The 24,928-nt window shown below is 38.9% G+C and overlaps 1 protein-coding gene across 3 annotated transcripts in view; it reads right to left on the bottom strand.

The window, feature by feature from the left end:
- Window positions 1-13,119, bottom strand: part of LOC102092827 (arylsulfatase D) — a 28,470-nt gene extending 15,351 nt beyond the window's left edge. Inside the window, exons 1-8 of one of the 3 annotated variants that reach the window (XM_021287626.2) lie at window positions 12,387-13,119; window positions 10,467-10,636; window positions 7,026-7,091; window positions 5,961-6,101; window positions 5,012-5,133; window positions 3,995-4,117; window positions 2,054-2,477; window positions 900-1,036 (exon numbers count right to left, since the gene is read on the bottom strand). In XM_021287626.2, coding sequence (XP_021143301.2) covers window positions 900-1,036; window positions 2,054-2,477; window positions 3,995-4,117; window positions 5,012-5,133; window positions 5,961-6,101; window positions 7,026-7,078 — 1,000 coding nt within the window. In that variant the 5' untranslated portion in view covers window positions 7,079-7,091; window positions 10,467-10,636; window positions 12,387-13,119. Of the gene's footprint in view, window positions 1-899; window positions 1,037-2,053; window positions 2,478-3,994; window positions 4,118-5,011; window positions 5,134-5,960; window positions 6,102-7,025; window positions 7,092-10,455; window positions 10,637-12,386 lie in introns of all 3 variants that reach the window. The other 2 variants (XM_065074248.1, XM_065074254.1) reach the window with 2 other exon arrangements.
- Between the last annotated feature and the right edge of the window lie 11,809 nt (window positions 13,120-24,928).

The raw sequence follows: 24,928 nt of genomic DNA, 5'->3' as shown, positions 1-24,928 counted from the left end.
GTGCCCAAAGGTGACTGGTGCCAAAAATTGAAAGAGAAGCACAGCAGAGTCCTCTGGTTCAACTGGATCTTGCAGAGGTTCCCAGCCTAACCATCAGAAGCAATGAGGCCTCTCTCAAAATGTAATTGTTGCAAACATTGTTACCAGAGGAAGAAAACATTCAGGCATTGAATCTTAGCCTGGACAGAAGGTGAATACTTTGCCAATAGGGTCTTCACTTTTAACTAAATACAAACGGAAGCTACGTCCCTCCCATTGAAGCAGAAAGGAACTACTAAGTGAGACTTATGTCTAAATCTATGTTCTGAGTGCCAATTAAGTGAAACAAGCAAACAAACAAACCTAAGTTATTTTAAGTTTAGTTTTTACACCTAATTGGCACCTATATTTAGACCTAAGCAAGTCTTCACGATGTAGACTTCACGCAATTAAGTGAAACTCCATATTGGCTTTTTGGCCAGTAGGGGGATCTCGTTTCTGCTCCAAGGATTATCCTTCAATAAAAATAACCAAGTACACAAAACAACCACCATATAATGTAATATTCAACAGCAGCACCACTTATATCTTCTGAGACTAGATAGAACTGGAGAAACCTCATACATTTTGATTAACAACATGATCAAGCATATATTTGATTGACTGCATCTAACACTGCAGCACAGAAGTGTGTCAATTAATAAAATACAAAAATGAAATCCTAACAAGAAAAATTTGGGCTTCCATCTTAAGAACGAAAAAATGAGCTGTGGTAATGGAATAGCAATCTCTGGAGCTGTGTATCCAAGGCAAGTTCACTGTTTTTTGTCATATGCAAAAAAGGAAGTTCTGTGACCACCCCTTCAATTTCATTTCCACATTCAAATAAATTAACGATTTCCTTCAAGAAGACCACTTACCCACCATCCAATCCATCTCCTCTACATTATCTCCATATGGGCCATGTCTGCTTCTTCCCTGAAACTTCTCTGTGGTGATCAGAGGGGTGTGAACATGTAAAAGGGAAAAAAAGAGCAGGAACGGCCTATGCTTGTTTCTGAAATAAAATAAAACAATAGTCATTTATCGGAAAACTGTCACTCAACCCAAAATATAACAGTGGTATTGTAGTGACTATGTCAATAAAAATTATTATTGTGTCAAAACAAAACAAAAAATATTTTGACATCTTTGCATTTTTTAGGTTTTGGGAGACAGGGGATTAAAACACCAAAATAGTAATAAACCCTTTCTCCTTCTGGTTCCAAATTAAATGTGTAGAGCATTAAATAAATAACTTGGAAAGCTCATAGCCAAAAGACTGACACACTCTCAGAATCAAGGAAAATAGGACTCGCTTAAACATGGATGTCACTGAGCATCTGAAACATCCCCATGGAAGAAGCAGATATGCACTGCACACACAGGGGAATCATATCCCTTTGAAATTAGACCAGGCAGGATATCCTAAGAACTGGAGATTATAGATGCTGGAAGTTTTACAGATGGATTTACATTTCTTCCAACTTCCCTTAAAAAAAACTAAACAAACAACCCCTAACCCTTGACAGAAATAGTACAATCTTAATTAAGGATATGCCCAGACTTGACACAGGAATACTTTTAAGCACTTAATTCGTTTGTTCAATACCAGTCAAGGTTTCCGATAGTATTGAAAAAGAAGAACACCTTTGGAAAATAAACCAATACTCACTCTCCTGTCTGTAAAATATTAACTTTGTATGGCACTTTGTATAGCAGTCCATTCATCAGGCTACAATAATTTTTCTGTTCCTACTGGCAGAAGGCCCAGTCCTTGGGCAGGACCCCATTGTATTAGGTGAAGAAATCATAAACACACACACAAAAATCATCTTTCTTTTCCTAAGGAGCTGACAAGCTCTATGAAGATGAAGGACAGTAGCTGGATGCTGACAGGTAGAGGGATGTCAGAAAACAACAGATTAGTGGCCTGCACCAGGATGGGTAGTTCAGTTTGCCAGCCTAACCTGCATGACACAGCAATCATATTACTTTTAAAAGCTATAAACACGATACAATTTTTGTTGGTTACCTTTCAATGAATGAAACTGCCTCCTTCAGCATATTAGAAGTAGTTTTTTCTAGATTCATTGGTTGTTCAGTGATATCATGGTTTCTCATCAGGATACAGTTCCAGTACTTGGTGAAACCATAGCTGGAGAACCAGGAGAGGAAATACAGGAGACCACAGATGGCCAGACATATTATTATTTTCCATTTTACTGGGAATAAATTGGTAAGTTTTCCAAACAAAAGAGTAAGCACTGCAAGGATAATCATCTGTGTGTAAAGCCAGTATGTATCTTGCAAAGACTTGGCCAGTTGAGGATCATCTGAGCCTTGACACTCATTCAAAAGTGAAAAAGGCATGCCGTAAAAATAATCAAAGCCATGATTTAAAGGATGGTGGCAGTGATCATGGCGGGATCTGCAGTTTACACCCATATGCCACTTCCCTGAAAATAAAAAACAAAGATCTTAAATCCATCATTGTTGCTCCTGGGCATGTCTGCTTGCATTTTTAATAGGCTGGCTGCACTTCTCTGTTAAGGTGCAGCCAAGGACAGAGCTGGCGTGGAACGGGGACAGAAACTCAGGAAGCAATCATGCATTGGTGCTTTATTTGCCTAGAACAGTGGGTTTTTCTCACCTATCTGTTAAAATTCCATGTAGGGCAATGGTCCAGCTCAGGTGCCTCTCTGAATAAGAATGAAGAGGGTTGCAGTAGTTGGTGCTTATTTTTTACATTATAAAGTAGTCATTCATTAGTGGGTAGTCTGATGTGGAGAAACCCTTGTGCCAAAGGAAAGAGTCGAGTGCAAAAATATGAACTAATTGACACACAACTTCTATCTCACCTTCACAATCCAGGAACAAATTTCAGGAAAAAGATGCACATATTGGCTCTGTGTGTCTATTTTCTTCCTAACATGAATAGCAAAAAAAGGCCATTCCAATTATCCAGCACAATTGGCCATATCAGAATATGTCACACACTGGTAACAAACCTTAAAGAAGTCATACTGCAGAACAGTGTGAATATCCTGACACTGAAGGACAGTCTATAACTGTGGGCTTAGGGGCAATTAGGTAAACAAATAACTTCTGAGAACTGCTTACCAGCTCTGCCCTTGTGTTTTTGAGTGTAGTGCACAGTATAAGCTATACCAGACTGCAGTGAGCTAGGGAAATCTCACCCCTTTGCACAGGCTTGTGTGCAGTCAGCACATCATGAACACTCACTTCAGTTTAGGAACTGACACCTCAGTGTGCCAGAGCATAGCAGAGGTGTGAAAAATCAGAGTAATTACAATTAAGTACATAACACCTTTGACTACATGAAAGAGAGTTTAAAAATGAGAAGTGCTTGAAAGACACAGCCTTTAATTGCTGTTCAGGCAAAATTAGCACAGACTTTAGAGGTTTTTCTTATTTTGTACATGTATTCTGATCCAAAACACACTAAAGTTAGTAGGAATCTTTCAGCTTTTTTGTTTTTATAGAGTTTCTTCTTGCAGAAAATAAGGCACTTTTAGAGTCTTAACTGTGATAATAATCAGCATACATAAATAACAGAAAATCTAGCCAGCAGATATAACCAAGATCACTGTGGTGTCTGGGCACCAACTGGTAGAAAACATTTTTCTGCTCTAATAGATCAGTGAATATCTCTGTTGGTTCTTCCTAAAGCAATCTGTACTGGGCAAACAATATTCTTTCCATTGCATTCACTTCTGTTTGCAGTGTACATCTATGTATTCCATACATCCTTATTTCAGATTTATCAAATATGCTGTGCTGACACTGGAGCTTGTGGATAGAATTCTAAAAACCCTGCTGATTTTGAAGGTTATGCATATAAGAAACTCTGCTTTAACTGATCCTAGACATTTTGGCAAAGAAAAAAATTTACAGAAGCAGCCTCATTTGAATAACAAGCAATTAAAAGGTGACAAGTTGCTGTGTCTCATACCTACAAGTGCTGTGGAATAACCTTGCTGGTGCAATATTCTGGCAAAAGTAGTTTCATTCGGTGGAAGCCCACCAGAACACCCGTTCCAAAAGATAATCCGCTGTTGAGTGCTGGATGCCATGCCTGAAGAGGAATAACAGTCTTTTAAATAAAACAAGCCAGATTTCGGATTTTCAGCCTGCTCTACTTGTTCTTTCTAATGAATGGGATGTAGTTGCTTAAGCCTAATACTTTCTTATTTGTTACACCTTGGGATATTCTGATTGATCCCCAGAATGTCGTCTCCTCCAAGTCCCCTGTCATTATCTGCTAGGCCAGTGCAGATGCCTCAGCTGTGCTGGAGTGTCTGCAAATGGCACTATGACGCCTGTGTTTGGACATCAGGCAACCTCTTACAACCAAACTTCTATCAAAATATAATGTTAAAAAAAAAAAAAAGGCAGACTCATATAGAACAAAAGGCTTACAGAGTCAGGGGTACACAGTTCTGAAATGTACAGTTCATGATTACACTTCTTTAGCAAGTCAGAATTGTATCAGAGGAGCTACATTGATTATTACTGCCATATGTGGTGGCTGAATTTTTCTGTCATGAATTTAAATGAATGAAGTAAATCTGCTTTAAAATAAAATTGTTGAGAACTATTCCACAACACGGCACATTTCACTATAAAAAAGTTTGAAAGGATATTAAAAATATTACACTTTACTTAATATCATCTTAATACCACTGAACATAGTGTTAAGACAATTTTCTTCTTCATGTTTCTACCTCTGGGTGCTTTGTACTGTTTAGATTTTCATACATTTCTTTGTTGTCATTTAGGCATAGTAAATGTGCTTTATGTAGCAATTTTCCCATAGAAATCAATCACTAAATCTAGCCATCTTTATTTTTGCCCATCTCATTGAGACCCCAAATCCCTAGATTAACTAGTCTTTAAAATTATTTGTTTAAGGGTATTTTTAATAGTAACAATGGCTAGACAAACTGCAGCAAACCATTAGAGGCCCAACCTGATCTGATGGGGTATCTGCCAGTCAGGAAAGCTGCTCTGCTTGGAGTACAGACAGCAGCTGCAGCGATGTGCTGAGTAAGTCTCACTCCATCCTTTGCCAGGTCATCAATGTTAGGGGTCCTAAAGAGAAAAAAAACCCATCTCTGATAAAAATGTATTACACAGAAATTCTTGGTATCCTGCTCCTCCTAGTTTTGTTGAGCACATCACCATCACTTTTACAAAATTATTTCTTTATCTACAACTCAACTAGGAAAGCTAAGTTATATATTTTTTGAGATACCTTGACTCCTAGAAGTGAATTTACCACAGATACATGCATTTTTATTAATTACTAAGATGAGGAAAAAAAAAAAAAGAAAAAAAAGAAGAAAGGTATTTCAGGTCTATCCAGTAACAAAAGCTCATGCAGCATAATGAAAAAGATTCCATTAATACATACAGTGCAACGCAATTTCTAAGACTATAATAGATATGAGTAAACATAGGAAAATAAATACAATCATCCTATGAACAAATCTATATACAGATTGATAAATGCACTAGGGATAAATATATCACAGACCGACCTATCATTTCATAATGAAGCTCCTAGAGTTGTTAACTCATTATATCCTAATCTCAATCCTTCATATTTCATCCCTGGAGTTGTGGAAATTTTTGACTTATACACATGCCTCACAAATACAACATGCGGACACATTTGCAGTGTTCTGACTGTCTATGCTGAAGATTAGAAGTGCAAGGAGGTTGCTCAAGCATACGTGTACAATTATTACTGTAGTAGGAATTAATGTATGACTTTTTTTTGCATGGTTCGAAAAAAAAAAATGTATCTACAGAAACTAATCCATTAATAAAGAATTTTCTAATACTAAGTGTCATCAGTGTTTCTTCTCTGAAATTCACTAGGAAGGGATATCTAATTTTCTAGAATACGTTCTTACCTTATTGTATCATTGCCATAGCAACCCACATCTCCAATACCAAGATCATCAGCCAGTATCAGTAAAAAGTTAGGTTTTGAAGGGTCTGATACACAGGTTATTGGAAACAAGCATAAAATTAACCAAGTGTTTAGGCAGCTCCTGAAATTAAAAGTAAAGAAGTAGTAATACGGAAACATTTCTAAGCTTTCCAATAGACTTTAAATTATACATAAAGTTTTTTTTAGGACTCAGTATAGATGCATTCATCAAATACTGCCAGCAGATGGAGCTCCTGAATAGTTAAAAATTTGAGTTTTTAATACCAGTAAAAATATCTATATATACACACACACACATATATAAATATATTAAAAAAAAATATTTTTTGCACAGGAATTTTGTGTGTGCCTTTCTTTATTGAGATGTGCACTGATCTCAGCAAATGTTTCTAGTACAGTGAGTGGCTGGATGCTTGCACGTCTCCTGAGATACCCCTTGTACGGGGGTGTAGGACACCCCTGTTAGGACTGCTGGAATGAGTGAGACAGCAGCATGGAGGTGGTTGGTGTGGAGACATGCTGGTCATGATGGCAGTGGCTTGAGTACTGCATCCACTGCCGTCAGCGCTACACATCTGGAAAAGGCTCCTTCAGCCATAAGACCATCTGCAAAATCAAGATTGCAGCAACAGACTTAAACTTTATTATCTTCCTAGAAGACCCTAAGAATATCTCAGCGTGTCTTAGTCACTAAAGGCATTTGAAAGAGGCAGCTTACAGATTTTCACCAGAAGTAAAATACGTGTGCTAGAACATTTCTACTGATGGCTAGTTCATTAATAGACACTGCAATGTGATAAATGCATAGAAAACATACTATACATTCTAGATAGTCCTAAACCTCCATGGTCTACAAAAATAGGGTGAAAGACTTTGAAAAACCAATAGATCTAAAACTGTATTAGCTACTCTTGGATTCTCAATGAGCTTTGGGGGGAGGGCGAGAAAAGAGAGATCTGTTTATATTTTCTTAAGCAGAAAACTTAAAAGCTAGGAAAGACCCTCAGCAAATGTCTTTTCTTACCATTGCTTTCCCTGGTAAACGTCACAGTTTCCACTTGTATAAAACAGGTACATAGTCACCCAAACTCTGGTGAAAAAAAAAAAATAAAATTAAAAGCCAAAGTATCTCTGGTCATTTTGGCTGTGAGGTTAGTCATTAACTGGCCTGATATACTGCAGTCACGCTGCCCCTGCATGCAGCTGGCTACAGCAGAGGTGGGCTGGGCTACCAGGGCTTGATGGTGCAGGCACTGCCTTCCTGAACATGTTCTTGCAGAGCCTGTTGAACAGTCACTGCAAGGCAGAAAGAGCACATCTGAGGGCAAGTGAGGCCAGATAGCACAGCGTGCAGTTCTATGAGATCTGGCCTGTTTCCAATAACTCCAGGAGGGCTTGTGAACCTTTGGAAAGAAGGGTAAATGCCCATGGCTTCAAAAAAGTGTTTAAGGTGCCAGTTACTCAATACATGCGAAGAACCATTGGTGTTCACTGAAAGGAAGGTTTTTACCATTTTACAAATGATAAGTAAAACTATATCTCACTTTTACTTAACCTCAAGTTATCTTTAAGATCCAGGAGAATACTCTATCCCTTACTCTGATCTTAAAAACTGCAAAACATGCCTCAAAGAAAAGCCATCCTGGAAACTAATATTTGCTTGTTCTTCAGTTTGGAGGCCATCTAGTACATTCAAGGAGGTGTTTCTATCTGAAGGTTAGAATCATAGAACGATTTTGTTTGGAAAATACCTTTAAAATCATTGAATCCAACTGCTAACCTAACACTGCCAAGTCTACCACTAAATCACGTCCCTAAGAACTTCATCTACACAACTTTAAAACTCCTCCAGGGATGGTGACTCAACCAGTTCCCTGGGAAGCCTGTTCCAATGCCTGACAGCCCTTTCTTTGAGGAATTTTTTCCTAATATCCAATCTAAACTTCCCCTGGCACAACTTGAGGCCACTTCCCTCTCATCCTATCACTTGTTACTTGGGAGAAGGGACCAACCCCCTCCATGCTATAACTGCCTTTCAGGTGGTTGCAGAGAATGATAAGGTCTCCCCTCAGCCTCCTTATCTCCAAGCAGAACAACCCCAGTTCCCTCAGCCGCTCCTCATCAGACTTGTGCTCTAGTTACTAAAGACCATTCAGAAACATAACTATAATTCAGTTTATTTCCTTAAAGGTCTTCAAAGCTTAATGCCATTTATAAATTTAACAACCCAGTTTTTCTCCCTACCAACTCTGTGAACTTAACGTGGACTTTAAAAACCCAGAAATAACTTTTCAGTTTCTAAATATTTATTTTTATCTGGCAAGTCAAATTTTAAGAGTGAAAGCAATTTCCTGTGCTTGCTGAAACAGAAAGCACACCTAGCTGCTTTGGACAAAGAATGGCTTGGGAAATACATTCCTTTTCCTTGTGAATGGCTACAGTCTAAGGGATCTGCAGAAAATATTGCACCAGAATTGTGCAAAGTCATACAGATGTACGTGGGAAATTGGCTCCACTGAGGACTGGCATACACTTATCTTCATGGTGTATATTGAAGTAAATGAGAGATGACATTCATTCCTTCACTGTGAAAAGACAAAAATCTGAGATATCCCATCCATGCAAAATCCCTACTTTTCCACACATTCCGTTTCAAAGAAGTGCAAGAATGAAGATGTTGTTTGCTCTATTAATGAACAGGCTGAAGCTAATAAGATTATTTACTTTCTATCACCACTAAAAACATGTTTTTAAACATAAAGTCACTTCTAGACACAGAAAACTGAAAAGTTCTATCTTGACTATTGAGAGATTTCTGTTTGTTTGTTGTTGTTGTTTTTTCTCCAAAATCAGCACATTTTCTGAGAATTTTTTTCTGCCTTTCTATTACATGAGAGTGTTACAGTTACCTTGAATGTCTGAGGAATACTAAACTGCCCAGAACAGAATATAAGTCTGCCCTATGCATTTCAAAGGATAAGCCATAGGACAAAAAATAAAAAATTGCAGATGCTGTTATTCTGACCAGGAAAATAGTATAAAAATAGTCTAAACATGAGGTCCCTTGATGATTTTTCCAAGTAATGCCTAGGTGCTTGTTTGGCTATGACCAAGACAATATGGGAAATAAAAATAATTTTTTAAAAAGTTTGATCTCTATTTTATATGGATTTATCCATAGGATTGATAATGCTTCCCCTCTCTATTGGTGAGATCCTGAAAGTCAGTACTGAGAGCTCATCCTCCCTGCCCACTGGCTGAGTCAGAGATTAATGGAAAAGCAGCAAGATCCCCCTGATCCAAAGCATTGGCTGTTTGAAGCAAGACCTCACTGAATGCAGATGCCAGAAGACCAATATCATGCTCTGAAAAGCGGGCTCTTATCAATGTGAAGCAAAAGACTTGCTACTTGGATCTCAGTTCTTTTATTTGTATGGTAGTGATGTCTCAGAATCACAGCCTGGCAGCAGTTTCCCTGAAGACCTGATGAACTGTGGCCTCTCAGGAGAGAGCTGAGGTGAGGATCAGGCAATTGCACAAAGGCATTAACCCATGAGAAGGAAGAACTAGCAATGGCTCTGCTCCTTATCTATAATGGGAACGTCTTTACAGTGCTTCACAATGGAGGCAGAGCTCTGCCTTCCCAGCACCTGGTAGCCAGCATTGCCTTTAAAGGGCTTGGGGTACATGATTAGGCCAAAACCATCACAATGAAAACATTCTCAGCCTGCGCTGAGTAGCTGAGGATCATCAGCCCTTGTGAGCTGTAGTGGAACAAAGGAAACAGACAGATCTGGAGAGCTAAAAAGCTCCTTAATTTCCCACGGGTGTTGACAAGCTTTCCAAGTTGGTCCAATAGCTCTGCTGCCTTTCAGTTGCTCCCCACAGGTTCCTGCAGAACAACCAGCTGGTCACAGCAGGCACATTGGGTTTTAGACAGAGACTTTGTAAAGTCCCTCATGACAGCTGTGAGTTTCAAACCAGGGTGGTATTAAAAAAACAGGGTGGTATTTAAAAAAAAAAAAAAAAAAAAAGAGTCTTAATGCCATTGGTGGTGGCATGATTAACATTAGTGCTTCCTGATTTATGCAAGAGTATTTTAGGAGCATTGCCCTTACTGAAAGACTAGAATAAGTACCAAACTTGTTAAAAAAAATATCAGTTTAAATATACATATTTACATTTCTCTGTTAGAGGCTGATTCCTTCTAAAAGCAGAGCCCTAGTATGTAATGAACCCAGTACTGGGCCTTAGGGCTTGTCCAGTTTCCTTAGCTGTTAAATAACTTAATTCATAAATCTAACACCAGCCACTAGAAATCAGTAGTTACTTACAGAAATCCGAGAAAACATCAGACAGTAATTCCCTCTGTAAGCCAGTGCACCACAATAAATTACCATCAAGGCTACTAAAAAAAGTCAACCCCTTTTATAATAACAATGTGGAAAACAAACCCTCGTCTCACTTATTCTTCGGTCTCCAAAATCCCTCTTGCTCCTTGTGTCCTTAGCAGTCCTGATCCTCCAAGACGCGCATGGGAGGGAGCGAGCTGGGACTTGCTCCTTTTCTTCTCACTCTCCCAGTCTCCAGCACAGACAGTGCCCGAGACCACCACCAGCAACAGCCAAACTGGAACTGTCACACAGGTTTTACATGAATTCCAAGCAGAGTACAAAGTCCTTATTCTTGAAAAACTGGCACAATACAGCTACTGCCTTTGCTAGTCGCTATCTAGTTAATTCAGTGCATATTTGTATAAAGCCTGTCACTGCTCTACTTCAGTGCCTCAAAAGAGATAATAAGAACAATAATAACAAGAGGTTCTATAAATAATAATGGAAATAGCCCTGGGTTTTTTTCTCCCACCCTACTTTTCCACCCTTCCAAGCAGCATAACAGGACTAGGTTGTCCTCTCCCTTTTCTTCTGTCATGTTTTTTTTCATTATATTTTCAGGACAGGTAGACCTACCTGTGCTAAAGATATTAATTGTACTTTCTTCCCCTACACCCAGGAACTGAATGTTTAGTATTCCTCTCCCTTCCCTGCTTTTTTCAGAACTTAACTCTGCTGTAATACACTTTACCCTTCAAAAGGTCTTGAGCAATTACTTGGAGGAGCTCTTGTCTTTTCATTGCCTGACATTTCAGTTCTCCAAGTTACTTGAATACAGTGAATGCTGAATTTAACACTATTCTGAAGAAGTCAGCAGGGATCAATGAGGTGGAAAGATGAAGCAGCTTAAACAATCAGACTCGTATAATACAGTGGCAGAGATAACCAGGGTTGGAGGCAGTTTTTGATTTGTTGGCCTCCTTGCACTTATGACTATATTCAGTTATTTTTATAAGATATAAGCTGTCAAATTTGGCTCTTTTGGCTCACACCTATTTGACTATAACACTTGCTTTGTATGACTACACAACAGCTTTTGATGTTTCTGATGCAAAGATTTTTCTTGAAAAAATACATTTCTCAAAAATTACATCACACTTTGGGAAAGGTGGATCTTTGAAAATCGCCAATAGCATAAGTATTAATTTCCAGTTGTCTTTGGTCCAACTTCTGACTAAACATTTCTCTCAGCCTTTCTAGACTGTTTACATCTTTCTCACCATGTGATCACTAATGAAGATGTGCCCATACTGCTGCTGGTGTGCCTAAAATACCCAAATCAAACCCTGAAAACTCCCATCTTTAATTTTTTCCCTGACAACACAACTCTATCTGGAAGGGAAGGAGGCATTCTGTTTGCACAAACCTTGCATCCTGTTCCTCACTACTACATTAGTGACTCGATACAGAGGTAACAGCTGTGATGACTTACTACCTTCAACAGAACTAAGCTTTAATCCAAGAGTTTTTCTAAACAAAAAAACAACCAAACAAAACCCATTTGAATGTTTATCTCTTCATTCTAAGCCCTACAGTATTTATTTCTCTTTGGCTAATCATTTTTTTCACTGTGCCTGAGCACAGGAAGCTTCTATTCACTCCGTGCTGCATACAGGCAAATTCTCTGCCAGCAAAACTACAATTTTTGAGTCATTCTGTGCTTTATACTACCGCTTTCTATCTGGCTTTTTGCACATGTCTGAGTACTAAAAGCAATCACTGGCATTCAGATAGTTCTTTCTACCTGTAACAAGTTTTCAGAGTGACCTTATAGTAGTGAAGAACAAAAATATTGAAAAGACACAAACAGAAATTTGAAAAATTGTTTCTATGTCACACATAAAAAAAAAAAGACTAAGAGGTAAAAATAAAATTGTTAATCAACTGAACTGGTTGAGCAAGTAAAACATTTGTAGGGATATTCCTTGACGAGTGGGGGATGGGATGACAACAACAAAAAATAAGCGAAAATAATGTTTCCATTTACTCACCTCAACCTCCAAGTTCTTCAGAGTTCTAGCAGCACCCTTATAATAAACTCTGACTTCATCTACCCTTACAAAATACTCAGTCATTAATGCAATCTAAAGCCCTAAGATCTCTGCAATTTCACTGCAAATTTCAGTGCAAAGTCATATTTCCTTAGAAAATCTGGCTTGGGTCACACCACTGCAGGATTTTTGTTCTGTTTCTGTGGAGTTTTTTTGCGGGGAGGAATTTTTTTTTTAACTACTATTAGCAGGACCGCTTTTTACAAGTTGCAGTTTGTACACCTATGTATGTATACTACTACCAAATATTTTTTAGTATTAATTCCAATATTACTCTCAAATGAACCTCGTTTTTCTGGAACTGGCATTGAAACAGTACAAGTTATTAATCCAAATCCTTTTTATAGCCATCTTATATTCAATAAAATTGCTGTTTTGTCAAATTAGTAAGCACCAGGACCTCTTTCTGAAGAGCAAAATGCTTCTCTCTCTTTTGCAACTGTTACATCGTTATACTGGACAAATCCCTGAGATTTGTACTTTGCATTGTCTGTGATATATGTTATTGTCACCCAGCTAAAGCTGCAGATCTGTCCAAGAAACTATTCACAACCTCAGGACGATCCCTCCCTAAATGGGGTTCACTCTGTCTCAGGCGCTGCTCAACATCTTGACAAAATTACTGCAGCGATAACAGTGAACAATAGGAAACAATTTTGACACAAACTACTATGTTTGGATAGAGTACAACCATGATTTGTGGAGTGTAGGGTCACGACTGCAAATGTCTAGAGTTCTGTGCAAGTCTATTATTTCTTACGGCTGCCTGCTCAGCACCATACACTAGGCTTTCAACAGAGTTCTCCAGTTGTCTTCTCCGAGGAGGCGTAAGTCAAGCAGAGTTTAGGCACACAGCTCTACAGCAGCCTCTTACATGCAAAAATGCAAAACCAGTCTCCGTTCAAGCCCTTTACCATACCAGACAGCATTTCCTTAGACCTTTGGCTAGTGGTGAAGAACGAAGGGGAAAAAATCTCCGATCAACATTCCTTTCCTTTATTGTCATCCACTTTGCTTCCCAGAGAGAGAAAGAAAACAATTATTTTCCAAAGGCTTGGTCAACAGAGGACTCAGTGCCACATGACATGTTAGTAGACATCAGTCTCACAAACTTGGTGTGATAAGGAAGGTGACAGCACACAAACAGAATGGGAATGTCCCACAGCATGGCTGTAGCCATTGTTTCCACACCACATTGGACAAGGAGAGCTGCTCTGGGACTGGAGTCAGTGTTCTGCAATGCTCCTCTATGGCTCTTCCAATCTTCCTTATCACAATGTCAAAGAGAGGCTCGGTGTCAGCTGACAGAGGTTTGGCTTCAGAAGGGTCTCGCGAGAGATCAAACAGCAGGGGAGGGTCACGACGGACCACACCTTCCCCAAAACACTGGCAGATTCCTCTTCCATAGCAAGCCCCTGCCCGGAGTGGATGGATCATGGGGTCACATAATGAGCCTTCCAGACAGCTCCACCTGGCAGGAAAGAAATCTTATGGTACAACTACAAGACAGAAGAAAATATAAAGTGCCTCCAAGACATAAGAGTACAGTTATTTACTGAGGAGACCTCTTTTCACACACTCTGTCACCTCCATTGCCACAAATCAAATCAGATTCTTTATTTAGAGTACTTACTTTGAAGATAGTAAACACTAGAAATATGAAGAAAACCACATTAAATTGCCAGTGCAGTAGTACCTAGCCTGTATTCCCACCCCACTTCCTACAGGTTTGTTACTCACAAATATTTATTTGTTGTAAGATGTGTTCAGCTAGCCAGAATCATCGCTATGTCATGCACAACAATTTCAAGAATCTCAGAGATCAGTACTGATAAACACCCATCATGCAATAAATCTGTCAGTTAGCAAGGCAGCTACTGAAAGGAGAAAACTCATGTTTTGCATTTACCACAAAACAAACATTCATACTCACTGTCCTTCTGGTGCTACCACACTGCCTGCAAGTAGGACCCACAATAGTGAAAGAAGGAACTCATGCTCTGACTTTTGAGCTCTTCCTTGCAGTAAAGGCACCAAGTTTCATCCATCAATCACCCTAATGTAATGGGGAGAAAGGTATTCAGGCGAGGGCAAACCTGACAGTGAACAACACACTTATCACTGCCTTTGCATTTACTGCACCAGTGTTTGAGACAGCATACAGAATTAGTTTGGTCATATATTTAGAGCAGCCAGCAGACTGCTGAGCAAATATTTAAACTCCTAGATAGTTTGTTGGTTTTTGTTTTTTGTTTTTTAATAGCTGGGTCAACTCACTACATTTAGCAATACGGAAACAATATTAAGAGCTTGGTCTAGCAGGACAAAGCAATTTATTCAGGAAATCAATACCAATCTCATAGTTGTTTACATTTAGAAATTTTCAAGGGAGTTTAAGGAAATCTGTTGAGGAAGGATGGGTTTAATGACCTCAGGGGATAGTTGTAAGTGTCCATAGTCAAATCAGTTAGTACCAAAACAACCTCAGCCATCAATTCTTTCCTGAATGAGGCTGAACCTGGCTGTAAAACTAGCATTTTGGCAGGAACAACTGCTCCAGCCACATCCACATCTGTGGGCATATCTATGAGAGTTTGCTCACTTTCTGAAAATCTCAGACTAGTCTTGAGGCTAAGAGATATTAGTGGGATTCCCCAAGAATTATAAGAAACACAGTAACTTGCTAGTAGTTAGCTCTCCTATCAATCTCTTCTGTTGAAAACATCTCCATACCTGCGGCAATATCCCTCCATCCAAATGAACAACTGTAGGAAAAATATCCATAAGACTTGTAGGTTCATCGATAACTGCGCCTGCAGGTAAAACTCTTGGCCACCTAGATACTCCTGGCACATGGATCCCTCCTTCCCAGCCTCCCATGCCTTTTCCACCTGAAGTGAAATGAATCAACACATGGCAGTTCAGAAGTAAACACAAACCTTTTCACTGAACTGATGCATTTCAAAGTACGAAAAAGAAAAAGTGCAATAATACACTGCTTATCCAACAGATTTGACTCTTCATTTGCATTAGACTTCACACACTTTAGAAGGCCTCAAATATGACATATAACTCATTAAAACCTAGAAAGACAGGGCTTGACAAACTCTATTTCAACTTTGACCACAGGTGAGGGTAGGAATAATAAATGTACCTTTGAAAACCTATACTTTGAAAATCTTACTAATTAGTATCCTATTTTAATAAACAGGAAAACAGCCTCTTTATAGTCAGGGATCCCCTTTAAAATATGTGCCCTTAACACTTACATTTCCTTATGCATCTCTTCCTTTTTAAAATTGAGATTTGGACCTGACCCTCTCAATTCTTAATGCAACACATCTTAACTCAGAAGCAAAAAATCTGGACCTATGAGATACCATATATGCTTTACTTCAAATGAAAGAAAAATATATTTTTCAAACTTGCTACTAACAGAAACTAACCTAATAAAACACCCTAGTACTGGGTGTATGAAGACAATGTTTACCTAACTCCCAAAGCAGAAACCTCTTTGAATTAATATATACAACATAGAAAAAACTTTGCCTTTGTTAGATCCCATCAGGTTTATGAATCAGTCATCATCCACAGAGAAGCACTTTCTCAAGTAAAAGCAGGGAGTGAGATGAAGGATTAACAGACCAACTGAAAGCCCATCTCTCTCATAAAGGCCAGCAACCTCCATTCTCAGCAGCAGAGCATCCACCTCATTGGAGCCAAAATACCATGTCTTTGACCTCTGCTGTGCCCTGTGGAGCAGCTCAAGAAGGTTTTGAAATGGAAGAAACCTTTTTCAGGAAAACAAAAACATCAGAATTTTGGACAAGAGGTGGATGATTCATTGGTGATAACAGAGCCTAAGCCGTGACACATTGTGACATGTTCATAACAGGTCACAGAATGAGGTGGTCTGATGTTACAGGGCTGTTTGGGTAAATGGGAGAAAATGCAATGAATGCTTATTCTTTTGACTTGAAAATGCCGCTGCACTACTCAGCAGGTTGAAGAACGATTCACAACAGAAAGGCATGAGAAGGAGATAAAGAGCAAGAACCTCTTAGACCACCAAGGCCATTCGGATTTTATGCCTCTCACTGATTTTAGGTGGAATATAAAAGCATGCAGGGAATAAATTGTTGCCACAAGTCATGACACAATGTGCCCTGACTCTATTCTGTACCAATTAGCTGGGCAGCAATGATTTCTGGAACACAAGGAGAAAAAGAAACAAGGAAATTAGGACATAGTCCTGTTGGGAGAGAGGAAAAAAAGATAGTGAGACAGACACAAAGACACAGAAAGAGAGAAAGAGAGAATTCAATTTGGGGAACTATCACATTTTTTCCCGTTACTCCTAACTGAGAACACCAAATGATTTACAGGTGCGAGGTACAAGAAAGAAAATACCTTTGTCAAGAAGATGTGCAATAATGCTTGCAACTTCACTGAAATAAAAGGCGATTTTAAGAGTAAAACACTTCTGTATATTTACTGGCTTTTCAAGATAAAAATGCAACTAATTCCAGCCTTGATAGCTTCAGCCATGCAAATTCATTATGTTTCTGATTCTAAATTTAATGTAAATTTAGTGTTTTTCCTACCTTTATAAATACCATTCCAGCCACCTAGCTGGGCAGATCCATCCTGGGCCTCCAAGTGTCCCCCATGATCAGAAGCAAAGTATGTGAAAGTATGATTTTTTTCAAACCTTGTTTGTCAAGCAAATTCAGAATTTTGCCTTAAATTTAAGAAAAGAGATAGCAAGGTTCCTATTAACCAATTCGAAAGACCAAGCCACATTTATAATGTTTCAATTATAATCTTTTGCAATGCCCTAGAAGAAGCTTTTAAAAGCTTAGATGTCTGTAGGCATTTTGGCCTTATTAGTTTTCTGGCTTTAAAATTCAGAGGTGTATATGTCTGAAACAAATCCTTCATGAAGAATACTTACCCACCATCCAGTCCATTTTTTCTACATTGTCTCCATATAAGCCATGACAGCTCTTCCCAAGAAATTTTGCCATGGTAAAGAGGGGAGTGTGAACATGTAAAAAGGGGGAATGGTCCATGCCTGTTTCTTAAAAATAAACCAAAAATACAAATAATTTGAGTTGTGCATTTGGAATATTTTGAAAGATTTCATATTCATCCATGCACAGACACATGCATTAGATCTAGACTATACCTACATCTTATGAATCCCCATTGATCACAGTTGACCATTTTCTTTTTGCATTAAAAGTGAGCAAGAAAAATCTTTTCAGCCAGATTATTTTCGAATTCCAATGTGTAAACTGGCTTAACATTTGAACAGTGCTTAAATGAATCAGATGCCTAAGTCTGATGCCTTTCTAATTAAAGGCAATTGGATACACTGTCATATTCATGTGACTTTTCTAAGATGGTCACTTAACATTTTCAGTATGTTTTCTTTTACAAACATTAAGAAAATAATAGTTATTTTTCCCTGTTTTACAGAAAGACATTTGATGCAGAGAAATATTATAGAAGGCTGTGCAGGTAGAACTTGAGTCTAGAAAATTAGTGACCTTACTTGGCTTCCTTCTCAATCCATAAAAATAGATTTAAAGTGTTTTGAGATTTGCATATAAAATAATTTTGTGCCTCATATGTATTTCATCTATATGCTTTGTAGGATTTATGAAAAAGAGCACAAATGAGGCTTGTAGAGTGAAGTGTAAAAATTAGCTGGTCAATCTTGGAGCAAATACAGTAATTACAGATTCCAGAGCATAGTGAGATGGTCAGGTATCATTTGGTTAAAATCCATCTCACTTACTGTAGCTTCCACTGTGAGACAGTTGCAATTAAAATTGAAGTGCATTGTGTTTTTAAACAGAGAACTTGGATATGAGTTTCAAAGCAGTTGTCATGATACAGCTCTAGTTACTGGAGAACAATACTGTGTTCCAAGTGCCCAGAACATTCTGGTCCCTTTAAAGAAACTACAGACAAACATTTACCTTTCAATAAATGACATCGCCTCCTTTAGCAGGAGAGAAGCAGTCCCCTCTAACCTCATGGACTGCTCAGTGACATTGTGGTTCCTCATCAGAATACAGTTCCAATACTGCACAAAGCCGTAACTAAAGTACCAAGAAATTAAGAAAAGGCGCCCGCCAAAGTAAAACAAGCAAGTATCTTCCAGCAGATGGAAATCAAACCAGTCAATTTTCCAGCAGTGAGAGTGAGCAAGAGCAATTATCTGACTGTAAAGCCAAAGCCTATCTTGAAGGGCTACATCCAGCTCCAGAGGTTGGTTTTCTTTATAGTTTTTTAGAAGTGTGAAAGGCATACCATAAAACTAGTTGTCTTGGTTTTGTTAAAAACAAGTTTCTCTTTTAGTGAATTTTGCCTGTCAGCTAAAGCCTTCATATTAACTGCATTTTCCTGGAGCACCAGACACATGTTTTGGTAAACCTAGCAATGGAATGCGAAGTTATTGATAAGCATGGATGGACATCTCGCGAGAGGGACAAAGAAAAACAAGTGAGCAAGAAACTGACCAACTGTGTATAACATTCCATTCACGTGAATACTTCATATAAAAGTGGGAGATCACGAGGATCTCGTTCGCTTTTCCCTTTGCCCTTTTCCCTTCTGCTTATGGCCAACATTAGGAGAGGACCTTGCTAGTCGTCCCTGCAAACTGAGGCCTAGTGAGAGACTGAATCCAGCTCTGGTTGGCTGCAGAGTCTAATCCAGGACTTTGGTTGCCGGCTCTGCAGTTGCTGAGACTTTCAAGATTGGTTTTGTATATTTTGTATTATTTTCTCTATTCTTATTAGTAGCATTAGTAAAACATTGTTAATTTTTTCCAACTCTCTTCTCTCAGTCCTTCTTTTCCCTCCTGATCGCCTGTGGGAAAGGGGGAGAGGGAGGGGCAAAGAGAAAGGGGGGATTGTGGGGGGGAGTGGGGGGGGGAGAGGGGGTTAACAATACATCTGCCAGGGTTTTATTGTCACCCCGCAATCTTAACCCTCGACAGTAGTCAAACCCATGATTTAAAGGGTGATGACAATGACCATTGAAGGATTCACAGTTTACACCTTGATGCCACTGTCGTCCTGAAGGTTTTAAAGCATGAAAGAAGTCAGAACATTAATGCAGACGACTCAAAAGGAGCCCAAGGTAGCATCATCAGGATCTGTTTGGGAATTAAGTAAGCCATTCAGTTTTTCAACAGAGTATTGATGCATTCTCGTGGTGCACAAGGATACTGGGTGAAACCAGTGCCTGATCAGGTGAATGTCATACCATAATGGTGATAAACAGAAATTTGCAAGACGTGCAGTTCCTCAGCTAGGGGTCACATAAGGATGGGATTTCATTAACTTTCAACGAAGATCAAGGAATTAAAATACTCTGACTCTCTGGCTGCTTAGATACATTTCCTTCCTAACTTTCAATCATTTACTTGCAACTTCATTTTAACATAATGTTACAAATTTGCTGGAAGATCCAGTAAACTTTTAGTCAATGTTAACAGATATCTTGATCACCAGACTCAGGAAGATGATTTCTCAGGCACGTCCCAACTTCATATGAAAAGGAGAAAAGGCTGTAAATCAGCCTTTCATTCTATCCCTGCCCAAAATAGAGCAAGCAGACAAAAGCTCTTGTCTGCTTAGAAAATGTGCTGGATCAAAGGACCCTGAGGTTTGCTGGGTTATGTGATTGCCAAGTAATTACAGACTCAGCCGGGAAGACTAAAGTTCATTAGACTGCAATTCAATGTGACCACATCTATTTCCAGCACTTGGAGATGACAGTGAATTTGGCATAGCTGGCCCCTAGTCCCCCTGGCTTTAATGGATACAGTGTTTACCCTACCTAACCATTTATGTGAAGGGATCCTTTGTGGGCATGTCTGTCACTTGACAGTAGTAAAAATGAATGGAAGATAAAAAAGAGACTTTGCCAGTTGATGCTGGAAATATTTGGTGAAAGAATGATGAACCTTGAAATTGTTGAGATCTGACCAAAGTTACAGACAGGAAGGTGCTCTGGGACAGTGTTTCCTTGATGTCTTTGCATTTTGGCTTCATCTGAGGAAAGACACCATATCATGCCCCTTTGGGACCTCATGACCTCATCTGTGAGACACCTGTGCTTCATTTTCTCCTCTGTGGGTACAAACTTTGTTCCTTTCTTTCCTTATCCTCTCTTGTTTCTCTGCCTCTTGCCTCCTGAAGTCAGACGAGATACTTAAAGACATTGTTTTCTTTGGAAAAATCTCTACATGAATGAAATTCTCACAGTGAACCCGCATTTGGAAAAAAAAAAAATAAAAAAAATCTTAGGCCAAGTAAAATAAATGCTCATCCATTATAAACATGAGGCAGTTTTTAATTCTTCTTGTTTTCAGTGCCCTGTACAGGCATTAGCATTGCTTTAAAACTCTTCAGACTGTGGCATTTTCAGTCTTCTTGCAAATAAGAGGGATTTTCCCCCTCAGCTTGTCAGAGAGGATTCGTAACTCTGACCAACTGACCATTTTGGGTGAACACAATCCCCAAACTCCCTTCATATACCCAGTTCATTCTTCAAGGTCACACTGAAACATTTCCCCTTACCTATGAGTCCAGTGGTATAGCCTTGTTGCTGCAGCAGCCTCCAAACGTGGTTTCATTAGCAGGGAGCCCTCCTGACCCAGTGTTCCACTGCAGCGCCCGGTACCTGTTACTGGATGCCATCCCTGATGGAAAAAGCTCAGGTCACTCCTGTGGGCCTCTTGCTCTCTGCCAGCAGAGGCTGGGCTGCTCCTGCCAACCTCCGTGCCAAGAGCTCACCCTGAAGCCACAGCTCATCACAAGATGTAAAGCCCAAGCACATCTTGTAGACAGTCACACAAGTGTGTCTAAGTACTTCAGGTAGCCAAGAGTTCTATTTCAAAACAAATACTGCTTGGCACAAGTTTTACCATCAAACTGATAATAAATCAGTGATGACAGTATGTGGTAGGCTTTATTTTGTGCCTGGTCTCTGCTTTTCATCTAAAATGATAGATAACAGTTGCATTTCCCTACATCAGAAGGATGCTGTACCACGTTAGGTGAGATACAATTCACCCAACATACACGCTGATTTTGCAAATAGCTCTCAAAGTAGGCACCTAATTTTCCTGTACAATGCCTGGTGGGAGTGAATATTAAGTCCTCCAAAAGCCACCTTAGGTGGGTGGGGAATGGATCCAACACTCCATTTTAAGCCGAGTATTTTGATCTTCTGTACTATGTCAGGCTAAACATGAGGAAAAAATGTTTTACACTGAGGGTGGTGAAACACTGGCCCAGGTTGCCCAGAGAGGTGGTAGATGCCCCATCCCTGAAGACATTCCAGGCATCCTAAAAACATTATCAAGTTTAATAGAAGGAGGGTAACCTGAAACTTATTTTAATAAATTACCAAGAAGAACTAGAGGTTTGAACAGTTCCTCAAAAAACAAACACACACTTGTCTTTACATATTCCAGGACTGATATAGTAACAAGTTTAACACAGTGAGTGAAGCGGGTTGTAGCCACTGGAGAACTCATTTATCAGGACACAGCCACAGAGTGCACTTGACAACACTGAAAATAAACCTAGGTGTTGTTAATAGTGTTTGGTTTGAAAATAAGACTGAAATGGAAAGAATTACCTAAGAAAGGCTAATATTTTCCTATTCCGATACTTCCAACAGATCATTTTTGCCAGGACATTTAGACCCTGAATTTAAAAAGTTAATCGAGTCAGAGAATCTTACAGTGTATTTCAAGTTCTTGGAACCAAGACTTTCTGTTCCATGTTTTTAGCATGAGCTATTAATTTCATAATATAGTGGTGTCTTTACATTGTTAGATTTGTGTGGGAGCCTAGTTCTCTCACAATAATGGACTACAAAACCACAAAGAGTGAAAGAGCCCCTCCTTCTTCCATCTTCACCACCAGCAGAGGACAACAAGAGTTCCACAGCCACATTTCCATTTCTCTGTACAACCCCACCATCATGTGAGAGAGCTGCACCCAGAGCATGCCAAGAAAATGTCTGTGCTCCACATGAGTTGAGGCTTTTCAGATGTGCTCCCAATGCCCATTCAGTTCTGCTTTGCCTTTTTAGTTTTGAAGGAATGTAACCACTAGTTTTGAAGGCACATAATCACATAATGAATTATGTGGGTAAGTCCATGAGTGTGGATAAGAGTGGTTTGAAGGACACGACAAGCAATTGGGTGAGGGATTCTGAAAAGCACTGGGTGAATAGAGTAAGGCCTAACTATGCATGAAAAGGAACAAAGAAATTAATGCATGAGAAGGAGAGAAAACAGTAACCATAATAATAAAACACATGGCTGGAGAGTTAGCACATGAGCAGACAGTGGGAGGAATTCCCAGAAAGAACTTTAAAAAAAAGTACTTAAATACACAGTTACTAGAGACCTGGATTAAGATATTTCTTCTTTTATAATTAGGCTTAATTACCCAGGACCGGTATTCTATAATGTTAAATATATTGTACCGAGAGAACTTTTTACCTTGTGGTATTATTGCCATAACAACCTATATCTCCGATGCCAAGATCATCAGCCAGAAACAGAAGTATATTGGGTTTATAGTCCGTAGATGCACTCAAGCCAAATGTGTTCCAGAAGAAACATGAAGTCAGTGCCATTAGGAGACACCTCCTGAACACAACGAAATAACTTTTACATACATGACTTGTAAGGGTTGGAGAGTGATGAGATCACTCTGGTCAGAGAGGCTGCAGTAGCGTTTCTGCAGCCCAAGAAGCAAGGACATAAGTGAAGGTTGTCATCTTATTCATTTGCCCCAGGAATTTTAGGCTTCAGTCAGTGAGACAGATTTCAAAATGTATCAAAAACTTCAAAGACCTGAGAAAAACTAGCATTTTTAAGTTTCATAAATTCTGTGAAAATTCAGGTTACGTTCCAAAGTCACTCTAGCATTTCTTGAATATCTAGTCTCCAGTGAATAAAGCAGTTTTAATTATATTTGGAAGGGAAGCGAAAAAAACTAAAGAAACTCTCCCCTCTAACTCAAAAGTACTTGAACTTGAAGTCATCTCCTCTACCACCATTCTAAGATACCAACTAGGTGCCATACCAGTATCAACTATAATAAATATCTGCTGTAAAAAACAGAATTTATATTTTTCAAATACATAACAGACTTTATGCATAAATACACCTAGAACACTTGGAGCTGCATGCTTCTCCAAGTAAGTATTGCTTATCAATAGTGTTAAAATCTAATCATGGATTGATTTTTCACTTGCACACAGTTATCAGTGCAATATATATCGATTTTGCAGGACATGGGGCAGCAGCAGCTCTCCAGCACAGACTGAAAAAGTCCTGCAAGTCCTTTGAGGATTTGCAGTTTCGGTGTGAACAATGTGTCAATGAACAAGTAGCCACCACCTTTAACAGGAAAACACAACACACACAACTTTCTGTAAACATGACTGTGAACTCCCAGTTGTAAATAAGTAACCAGTGGCTATGGGGGTTGAATCATCCAAGAGCAAAGTTCCAGCTGTTTTTTTTTTATACATTCTACAATTTAGAAAGTTGTGGTGAAGCCTTGGTTTAGAAGCACTATGGGCAATTTCCATCTCTATACTTGGATTACCCAGTTTAAGAAAAGGAGAATTTTCTATTTGCCAGTGTTGTATCTCCTAAAAGTTACAGGGCACTATACTGGTACAATGAATCCTTTCAGATCACGAATGCATTCAGCTAGAGGTGCAGGGGGAAGGTCTCTATAGGACTGTGGAAATAAGCAGCCCCCAACAGCCCATTTCAGGCATCCAGGCATTTTTCTCCCCAAGCTGGGGACAAGAGTAGTTGTCCCCACCTCCTTCTGCTACATTAAAAATGGAAAGGAAAAAAATAAAAGGCTAATGATGAAATCGGCTTTTACTGATGTCTGCAGCCACATCCTAACACTATGAGAAAACAAAGTGCTAAGTGTTGGATATTTGCTGATCCCTGTGGTAATCCTGCTTGTGGATTAAGATGAGGTCAAGGACGAATTCCATCTTGGGTAACCTATTACTTAAAGTTCCAAGTCCATATCCTAAGTTATTATGTAGCATTATTGTACATTCTAAAATAACTATGCCTACAGCTCCAAATGATCATGTTTCAGCAATACATGGAGGAAGAATGCAAGAATGTTTAGCTACTAAGCACCAATAAAACTCGAAAACAATAGGGTTGAAAGAAAGTAGAAAACAAAACATGCGTATAAATACATGTGTGTGCATATTAATAAATCTTTTCAGAATTATCTTGAAAGCTATTTCTGTAAATGATAATGTTAAAATCATAGCCAGAAACTTCCACTTGGAAGACAGATCTCATTGTTTACAAACACAAAGGCATTAAATAAGTATGTAATTAAGATAGCCATAAAAATAAATAAATAAATAGATAAATAAAGAAAATCACATGG

This window comes from Columba livia, chromosome 1 (assembly GCF_036013475.1).
Source record: "Columba livia isolate bColLiv1 breed racing homer chromosome 1, bColLiv1.pat.W.v2, whole genome shotgun sequence".
Lineage (NCBI taxonomy): Eukaryota > Metazoa > Chordata > Aves > Columbiformes > Columbidae > Columba > Columba livia.
The sequence above is the reverse complement of the archived record's forward strand: the minus strand, read 5'-3'. Positions and strand labels throughout refer to the sequence as shown.